The sequence below is a fragment of the Scomber japonicus genome, chromosome 10 (assembly GCF_027409825.1).
Source record: "Scomber japonicus isolate fScoJap1 chromosome 10, fScoJap1.pri, whole genome shotgun sequence".
NCBI lineage: Eukaryota > Metazoa > Chordata > Actinopteri > Scombriformes > Scombridae > Scomber > Scomber japonicus.
The window spans coordinates 35,807,358-35,817,315 of record NC_070587.1 but is presented as its reverse complement, the minus strand read 5'-3'; the positions used below and the strand labels follow the sequence as shown (position 1 = coordinate 35,817,315).

Here is a 9,958-nt window from a genome sequence, read left to right as displayed (position 1 = left end):
TGTTTTATGGCTGTTAAGCACCTACATAATATATCAATTAATATGATTGTACTTATTTAAATTAAATTGTAAGAACATAATGAAAAATACAACTGAGTAAGGCAGGAAATGTAGTATATCCTCCCTGAAAAGATTCTTTAATGCCACTTTCTGACATGGAAAACTGTCACTCTGGCTTGAAGAGAAATAGAATATAGTATGTTGAGGTTTTATGAAGAACATTTGCCGACTGATCTGTTGTCACCATCTCTGTCAACACAGGATGAAACTAAACTGCTGAAGAGTTCAAGAAGATTCAGATCACAGATAAGAAGGAAGAAAAAAGAGACAGATGTCATGTCTTATTGCCCCCCCCCCCAAAAAAAAGCTTCTTACAGGGTGAATATATCAGCGAGCTCTAATCACATGGTCAGCTTTTTATTATTTTCATCATAAAGTATAAACATCTGTCTTAAGGCAGCACAGAAACAACCTTTAATCACATTTGTGGTTAGAACCTGAAACATCTTTGATTTAATGAGACACAAAGCTCAGCACATCTTTTATATTCAATTTAGTATCAACGAAACAAGCGTTGATTAATAATTAAAGACATGAACTGCTCCTCAAAACATAAAAACATGATGTACAAGCTGTGTTTACAACCATTGGATAAATGAGTACTGAGTGCTGAAAAACAGTGTGGAGCCATTTAACAAAGAACAGACTTGAGACAGTGAAACAGTCAGCTGTTATACGGTTTCATCTTCACACTCAGCTTAATTTGAGCTGTGTGGAAAGGTTTGGATCCACCTCACAGAGGGCAACAATTAAACAGGAGCTGGCATCATTTCCTTTTCTTCGCACCATGTCGATCACTTTACGAGCTTTGTCCACTCGCGTTCCTGTTCTGACCGACTCCATTTCACCATCATTTATAACACCAAGCCCAAGAAGTTTACCCAGAAGCTGGTCTAGATTAGGTTCAGACACTCTGCTAGCAAACTGTGTGCGAGCCAACAGCAGCTTCTCTGCTGGGAGGAACACATTTTCACTTCTTGGACCTGGAAGAGAACCAGAGACTGTTGTTCAATAACCCATCAGTCACTTTAAACAATGATCAATATCTTTGATTCAGAAAGGAAATGTGTAGAAATCTTTTCCACTAGTCAGCAGACCAAATACTTTTCCATCCAGAAAGATTGATCTAAAATACATTGTTTTACATTCCTAAATAAAAGCTCTCAGACTTCTGTAACATCGTCTGAAGGCTGAATCACAAATTCAGAAGTGGATCTTTGATTTGTTAGTAGAGTAATAAAGTCAATAATAGTTTTACAACTGGTGTCTAAACTCTGACATGAGGTGAAAGCTTTACCTGTCAGTTGCACCACCCGATTCCACACCGGTGTCCTCTCTTGGTTTTGGACCATCAGAGTCACTTCCTCTTGGTTTGCAGGGAGGAAAACCTCAAATGTTGGGAAGAAGTTTGGTCCATAGTGTGGGTCAAATGTTGAATCCTGGAAACCAGAAGCAAAGCATAATTTTCACACCTGTTGTATAAAATGTTTATCTGATCATCAATCTATTTTACAAAATACATATAATAGTCAAGCTTGTTATCAGTAAACGTGTATCAGAAGTAGGGTTGAGTACCTTTTACATTTAAACATATCAGGTGCAAACTATATATAAATATATATTCACATTATTATTGTTGAGCCTTTATTGCTTATCTTCTGAACACATTTATTAGCATTGTTCTCCCACAATGCATCTGTGTAGCTGTGGCTATTATAGAGTAACCATGGTGACACCATCACTGAGTTTAGTAGCTGTAATGATGTTGAAGAAATTTCTCAGCAAACGCCACCGCTGGTCAGCAGCGGTACTGCACCATGAGCATGAAATGAGAAGTTTCCAGACAGGGAAACCACATTCCGCTCATGAGTCTGCAGCTCCAGCGTTTTGCTGAAGGATGATGAGCTTTAATTTACAGAAATTCAGCACTGTTTAATTTGACGTGAATCAATACTCGGTAGTATCGACATAGTTTGGTCGGTACCGTTAAAAGTAGCGACCTCGGTACCCCCCTCAGGTACCCTGATCAGAAGTGACTCACCTCAGGCTGGATTATGGAGGCTTCGGGTTCACTGTGAACGCTGTAGCTGTGACCAACGCTGAGAATACACTGGGAGGAGATCTTAATGTTCTCAGCTGGTTCTTGTTGGGGGGCAACCTTCAGTAACAAGACATGTTTATTATGGTGTTTATTATCAGAGATAGACAATTAATTCCCTGAGTTATTCATATTCTGTTATTGTACATGCTGGACATCTAGAGATGAATCTAGACATGTTGTAGGTGGAAATAAACAAGTGTCCCTCACTGCGGTGGCATCTTATAAAACTGTAATGTTTGTTTTATCTGTCGAGGAAATCCTGTAGAAGCAGTTCTATGTTGAAATTATAGATACAGTAATGTTGTTAAGTATAACAAGAAAACATGGAGGCAGCAACACGCTACCATGTTCAATACTTTAAAAGAATTTTACTCACTATTCAATATGTATGCCACCTGGTGGTAGAATCACAAGTGACACTGTGGCAGACAATAATAGACTCTAGACATAATCCAGAAAAAGCTAAAAACAAAATATTATTCTTTCCAGTTCAGATTGGACAATCATACTGTTCTTAACACAGCTTGCAAAGCTTTAATAACAGTTCTAGAGGAGTGAAGCAGGACCGACTGTAGAAACAGCTGTGCTAACTAATTTTTAGTTTATTTAGTTTAGTTTATTTGGATCCCCATTAGCTGTTACCCAGGCAACAGCTACTCTTCCTGAGGTCCATGTTAAAATAAATACAACAATGTATGTTACATACTGTACATACTGTATGACAGATACTTTTACCTCACTCAGAGGAATGTTGTCCTGCAGCAGTAATACGTCAAGTATTCGTTTATCACGATGCGGAGCTCGGAGGAACAGCAGAACCTGGCCCCTGATTGGTCGTGTGATGTTGATAAACCTCCTAACAACGTCCCAGACGAGGCCCAGGCGAGAGAAGTGAGGGACGTTCACAACCACATGAGTGTCTGTAATCTCCAGCGGCTCCAGGATGCTCATTCCATCATCAGTGATGTGGACGACAGACAGCAGACCTTCAGGGAGCGGAGCTGTGAAAACACATTTATGTTACTACAGTTTTTCTCTATTGCTTAAACACATTTCACGATACTGCCCTCACTTTTCACAAAACTCTAAACACAAAACACTTTTCTAAAGCTACGTACACTAAACCTCACAGTTTCTTTTCAAAACCAACCCATCACACCAAAACAGATGCTCATATGCTCAAAAGCAAACTCATCACACCAAAACAGATGCTCATATGCTCAAAAGCAAACTCTGACACCAAAATACCACTCAAGGCCTGCAAAAATGTAAACACTACTGAGCATCATTAACCACATTACCAAAAAAATTGAAAACACAATTTTCACAGTGTGAGACTGTTCTTTTTACAGTTTCACAACTGCCAGGATGCATTTGAGCAACCCTTATTTATTCTCAAATATGTTTTGGGCATTTACTATAGATTTGCGCATTTCATGGGAATAGTTACATAATGCAGAAAATGCAGTAATATCACAACTCAATGCAAAAATGAGTCATGTCATGCCGTGGACAATGACGTGGTCAATGACTGTTGCTCTCATTTCATCTGTAATGAAAATGCGTTGTCTTGCTTGCCCTCCTTCTCCTCTCCCTCCTTGGCCTGCTCCTCTTTAGACTGCTTCTCGCCCTCTTTGGCCCACTCCTCGGCCCGCTCCTCTCCCTCCTTGACCTGCTCCTCTCCCTCCTCGGCCTGCTCCTCTCCCTCCTCGACCTGCTCCTCTCCCTCCTAGACCTGCTCCTCTCCCTCCTCGGCCTGCTCCTCTGCCTCCTCTGACACGAACTCCTCTCCCTCCTCTGACACGAACTCCTCTCCCTCCTCTGACACGAACTCCTCTTCTTCTGTCTTGATCATTCATTTTTGTTTTTGAACCTTCAGCAAACTGCACTGACTTATATAGGTGTGGTCACATCATTTGCAATAGGTGTTTTCAATTATGAGTCGTTGTGTTTACTGATTGACACCAGGTATGTTCATTGTGTTCAAGTTTTGCTGATTGTTGGTAGCATTTTGCATCACATGAGCTTCACAATGCATATTGGAGCAGAGTTATATGCAAAATGTGTTTTAGCACGGCAAAATATGTTTAGAGTTTTGAGAAAAAGGGGATGGGTTTTGTGAACAGTGTCTACAGGTGAATTGTGTTTGTGGTTGTGGCAAAAGGGGGGTAGTTTTACTAAATGTGTTTAGGCAACTGGTCATTTGGTTTAGAGTACTGGGTTTTGTGTTTTGGCAATAGAGAAAAACTGTAATAACAACCTCAATATATGTTAGTACTCATTTTACTTGATGTGTAGGATTCTCAGTTTGGTCAATGAGGAATTAAACCGTTTGGACAGGCTGGACAAATCACCCAACACAACTGTCAGTCTTGGTGGGTGGGAAGCCGGTGAGGGATTTTGAGTCATCTTGAAGAGAAAGATTAAAAATGTTCTCTTTTCAGACAAAATCAGACTTGTATGAAATGAAGAAAGATTACATTTTAATGGACAGTCTGGCTTTAATTGAACGGGGCATGTGGGTTCTTTTACTATCATGACTCTAAACCTGAGCAAACGCTGTATTGCTTTACAATGTCATTCCCAAAAATGTAATGAACACATTTATTTCCCCAGATGATGAACCCTTTTCACTTTCCTCATCGGCCTCTCTCAGGATAAACAGGGCACGTTTAGCTCCGACGTTGGTGAGATCAAAGAACTGATAAATCATCAGTGTTTGTTCATCTTGTGGTTGTAGTGAACTCTGCAGCCTGTAGGAGGCGCTAACAGGAGTCTTATTATTGTTTTAATAAAACTCACAAAGCACAATAATCATCTTACCATCCATGATTTCACAGTGTGGCAGGTGGAGCTGACTGACAGCACCGTCAGGACTGTGGATGTTGAACAGCGGACCTGCAGCCGCCTTGCCAGCTGGTTGTAGAAGTCTTTCATCCCATTGGACAGTCCTGTACTGTAGCTCCGCCTCCTGAACCGTACCAAACACCAGTCCAGTCAAAGTACACCTGAACACACCTGGACCAGGACAGCTGAACCTGGAGGACACAGAGGATCTGATCACACAACACAAACCTTTTCTTGGTTTGAATGAATACAAAGTAAAGTTGCTGCAGTGTTTCAAAAGCTGGAGACCAAACTGAACAGCTGGATGAGATGTGAAGCAGCAGCTGCAGGAGTTTGAAGTGAAAGTGAAGCGTCATCACTGAAAGGAGCCGATGAGGTTGAGGGTTGAATATTTGGCCTCAGCTCTGAAGTACAACTCCTCCCATCTGACAGAACTGAACCTGAGATACAACGAACTGTCTGATTCATCAGTGAAGCATCTGTTTTAGTTACCTGTATGAAATGTTTGCAGACTCAGTCAGCACTTTGGGTGTGAAGTCCTAAAATGGAGAAAGTGACAACATTAGTTAGAGAAACTGAGCGACTCACCTTCACAGTGGTACAGCTGACAGGATCCTCACTGCTTCAGTTTCTACTCCACCTGCACTCTTTACTGTTTAGTCATCACTTCTTTAACGTTACATTGTGCAGTGAAATGATGCTGCTAGGCTACGTTAGACAGCAGCTGGTGGCTTCACAGATGAGTGAGAGGAGAAGAAACGACAGCTTGAAGATCACACAGATGACAGCAAATCAGGTTTAAGAGTGTTGAATGAAAAATGGACATTTGTATTGGTTGTACCTGCCGGTAACTGATCGCAGTCATATTCTCTCTGCACTCAAGCTGCTGCCGTTTCAGCCTCTCTGGATCATCAGGATCCAGCTGATCCTTTGTGCTGGATGTGGAAGGATCAGCTGGGAGATTAGAGGATGTGGAGAAGAAGACACACAGCAGATGTTAAAGTCACTTCTAGACATGAAGCGTGTGGCCCAGTGGGCAAAGACACAAAGAGAAAGCTGCAACACAAAGTTCCAGTTTAAGACTGGACAGAGACTTTGTCCACATGTCTCCTGTTGGTCTCTACTGGAAAACCTTCAATAAAGTCACTTAAAGATGACAAACACAGTCACGTTTCATTAAAGACCCAAAACCAAAGTTAAACTGGGTTTGTCCATAAAGAATATTTTGATTCCTTTGTTTCAATCATTACAGTGGAACAAACTGTCTAAACAACATTTTAAACCCAAACTGAAATTCAACTGAATTCAACTTCTTGCAGTGAGGCAACACAACATCTTTCACAACAATAACAACAGATCAGAATAGTCCTTCGAGTGCAAGGTGATATCTTCTAGTGTTGTGTTGTCTGACCAAAATATTGACTTCATGGATATAAAACAGAGAAAAACAGGAAATGGCTTCATCCAAAAGTAACAAAATCCTCCTACCAGCCTCTCTGCCACAAAATGAGTCAGAGTCAAACCTCACTTTAAAGATTTTGTGATCACAGTGGTTCCTGATTCCCAGACCAACTTGAGACTAATCCTAGGGCTCTGACAGAGATGGAGCTGAGCCGAACCCTAAGGCTGCATTCAGACATTAGCCCTGGATGAAAACACGCAGCCCTCTCATCTCTCATTCATCTGAATGGAGAATATGCAGTGAGATACACAAACACAACGCAGGCTCGTCCAATAGAAAAGCTGAACCTAGTCCAACTTGTGCTGCAACAAAATGTGACATCATCCAACAAGAAACTGTGTTGATAGATGACAAACATGCAAAGACACATTCCTTTGTAATGGGAACGCTGCATTTCTATTACAAACAACTATGCAGTGTTTAGTGTGTGATAAAGCATCAATCACATGATTAGTGTTCCCAGCTAGTACTTCCTGTCTCACCTGAACCTTAACAACACACCGTACCAACGAGGCCTACTGTGTTGTTTTCACTCTGAATCCTGATAAGTGAACAAACGCACCATGGTGCATTCAAAGTGGAATAAAAACTGGTGGACAGAGCCAAGTCACAAACACACTTCAGTCCACAGACACAATCTCAACTAGTCGTCTTTAGATGTGTATTTTGTCACAATCACACTTTGAAGCGGTCACAGTCTCAACACTCACGTCCTTTTTGTGTGGCAGGTGTAGCGCTGTCCCGTCTGTCCTCCACCCTGCAGGAATAAATACAAACACAGCAGTTATCTGGACTGGCTTAAGAAGAGGCTTCAAATAATCAGACTGTATCTCTTCACTAAAGATCACTCTGTGATTCCACACAACCACTGAGCTGTTCATCATCATCTGGACTTTCCAATCCAGCTGTGACTTAATTAAGTGTGGACTAATCTGGACTGGTGCGTCCCACAGCACAAATGTAGCTCAGTAATATTAATATTTACACACCCAAATGTCCTCAAAGGGAAAATCAAGGTTGCTCACATTGAGGTAAATGACTTAAGTATATTTGTGCTCTCAGTAGAAACAGTCTCTTACTTTAAGTCTGAGGATCCAGCTTCATGAGTGACGTCTGGAGGACGATGTTCAGACACACAGGTGGATACTGGAGACTCTGATTTCTGCTCTTCCTCCACACAAACTCTCTTCTTGTGGTTTCCAGTCAGTGTGACAGGAAAACCTTTAGAATCATAGAACCTAGACACATACAGTAGATACGCTGATATATTTCAGACACTAACATCAGGAAATGACATCATATCAAATGATTATACAGTTAGAGTTGGAAGAAAAGGCTCTGCTGTTTGACGGAGGCTCAGCAGGAAAATGAATCACCTTTTTATAAACATTTTATACTTGTCATTATTATTAAACCTTCATTTAACAAACGTGAACATGAACTATCCCTTTAAAACATTAAATAATAACTAGAAAATTCCAGGGAAATTTTGAGTGCCACGGGGCTACTGCCGGGACGAGTACATGATTCATTTCCAGTGTTCAAAAGTTTACATGTTATATAAAAACAGTTTGGTGTTTTAAAGAGAGTTTTCCTCCATTTTAAAGTGTGAATGACATTTCTATGTGCAGGTATGAGAGAGCTTTTTGACATCGAAACTAGCTCTCATTCTGTTGTATGAAATTATATGATGTACATTTTGTTCATCTTCTATTGATAAATGTTGAATCTTTTTATGTACCACAAATCATATAACTACAATACAAACATGAATTAATCACTCCATTCACATGAATTAGCTCAGTTAACTGGCAAAACAGACAGGAATTAGCCAATCACAATAAAGTAGCTCAGTTTCTGCCCAGCGACAGGTTGCTAACGGCAGCTAAGGCCCTGCGGTTGCTAAAGGCAGCTAAGGCCCTTCGGTTGCTAAAGGCAGATAAGGCCCTTCGGTTGCTAAAGGCAGCTAAGGCCCTGCGGTTGCTATGGGCAGCTAAGGCCCTACGGTTGCTACGGCGATTTGAGAATGTGCTTGGAAAAAATTATCAAAATTCTGAAGACTTTGGCTTCTGACAAGGTCCCGAACAATTGCAAACTGTGAGAAAACCGAAAACACGGTGAGAGACACAGAAGCCGGCAGATTCTGACAGTGTTTATTTTATTCAGTTATTCCTTAAAATGAGCGAATAAGCTCAGTGTGAACACAGAGTGAGATTCTTTTGAAAAAAGAAGACGATTACATTAGGGTCAATGGGGAGCGAGACAGGTATTGCTGCCGGTCTCTGCCCCCCCGTTTAAATTTTTTACAGACCCCGCCTGTCAAAGTCACATTTTATGAATCCCAACACCTATGTCTACATTTTGAACAAAAATTATTTGTCTCCTTTTTACGGTTTGGCCGTGAGCTCGAGTTAAAAATAAAAATTAAGGTTATTTTTTACTGCTTCTCTCACTCAAGCTAACTGCTGCTTCCACTCTAACTTTGAAGAAAAAGTGATTTCCACTCCTCGTTTGACTGCTCATAGTTTGAAAAGTTTACATGTTATGGAAAATAGTTTGGTATTTTTCCAGAGAGCACAAGTTTTCCTCTGTTTTAAAGTTTGAATCACGTTTCTACGTGCACGTATGAGCGAGCTAGGTGACTCTGACAAAAGGTGAAAAAAGGTGAAATTTTGTGGGGGGGTTTTGTCGCTAGGCAGAAACTGAGCTACCTTTTTGTGATTGGCTAATTCTACCTGTCTGTCTGTTTTGCCAGTTAACTGAGGTAGTAGTATTGATACTCTCTATATATATATACATATGAAATATATTGACACTCTTACTGCTCAAATGCAGGCTGGTGTGTGTGTGTGTGTATGTGTGTGTGTTTGCACACACTGTGTTGTGTGCTAACAGGGTATGTGTGAAGCATAAAGTGCTGTAGTGTCGTGCTTAGAGTTAGTGCACGTTGCTACTGCCTTGTGCTCTGTGTGTTACTCTCTGCTTACATCTACTGTTACACTTGATACTGACCAGTAAGATGTACTTAATACTGCCACAGTAAAAGTTACTTAGTGTTATATGATCAGGGTGACTTTTGAACACTGGAAATAAATTGTGTACTCGTCCCGAGGCCTGTACTACGAAGCTGGATTAACATACCCAGGATATCTCTCCGTTACCTGGGTTGACTTACCCAGACATTCGCAGTCTAGGATAAACGGTACTACGAAGCTGGTTATCAACTCGGTAAATCAACCCAGGGTTTTCCAATCTGGATCACTGCGCGCTCACATTAAGGGGAGGTGTTTGCAGCGTCTGACCAATCACAAACATGGAGAAACCCTGCAGAGCAGACTACTTTACCATGGAGGAGCAGACAATTATTCTTCAACTATATGAAGAATTCAAACATCATCCAGACCAAAAGCAAAAAATGCTGGCAGAAAATTGCCGACTCTGTTAATGTGTAAATTCATGAGATCATACAATATTAATTTATTGGACAA

At 40.9% G+C, this 9,958-nt stretch overlaps 1 protein-coding gene and 1 long non-coding RNA gene across 2 annotated transcripts; both read right to left on the bottom strand.

Annotated features, from left to right (window-relative positions):
• Positions 1–245: 245 nt before the first annotated feature.
• On the bottom strand, positions 246–5,889 carry LOC128367049 (NACHT, LRR and PYD domains-containing protein 1b allele 5-like). The gene is made up of 7 exons (XM_053327843.1): positions 5,850–5,889; positions 5,501–5,547; positions 4,985–5,199; positions 2,897–3,162; positions 2,102–2,218; positions 1,358–1,499; positions 246–1,043 (listed from the first exon to the last, which is right to left on the bottom strand). The coding sequence occupies exons 1-7, from the start codon at positions 5,871–5,873 to the stop codon at positions 754–756; spliced, it is 1,101 nt and encodes a 366-aa protein (XP_053183818.1). The 5' UTR covers positions 5,874–5,889; the 3' UTR covers positions 246–753.
• Positions 5,890–5,936: 47 nt separating this feature from the next.
• Positions 5,937–7,681, bottom strand: LOC128367068 (uncharacterized). The gene is made up of 3 exons (XR_008321906.1): positions 7,550–7,681; positions 7,181–7,227; positions 5,937–5,962 (listed from the first exon to the last, which is right to left on the bottom strand). It is a non-coding gene; the product is annotated as an uncharacterized LOC128367068 (long non-coding RNA).
• Between the last annotated feature and the right edge of the window lie 2,277 nt (positions 7,682–9,958).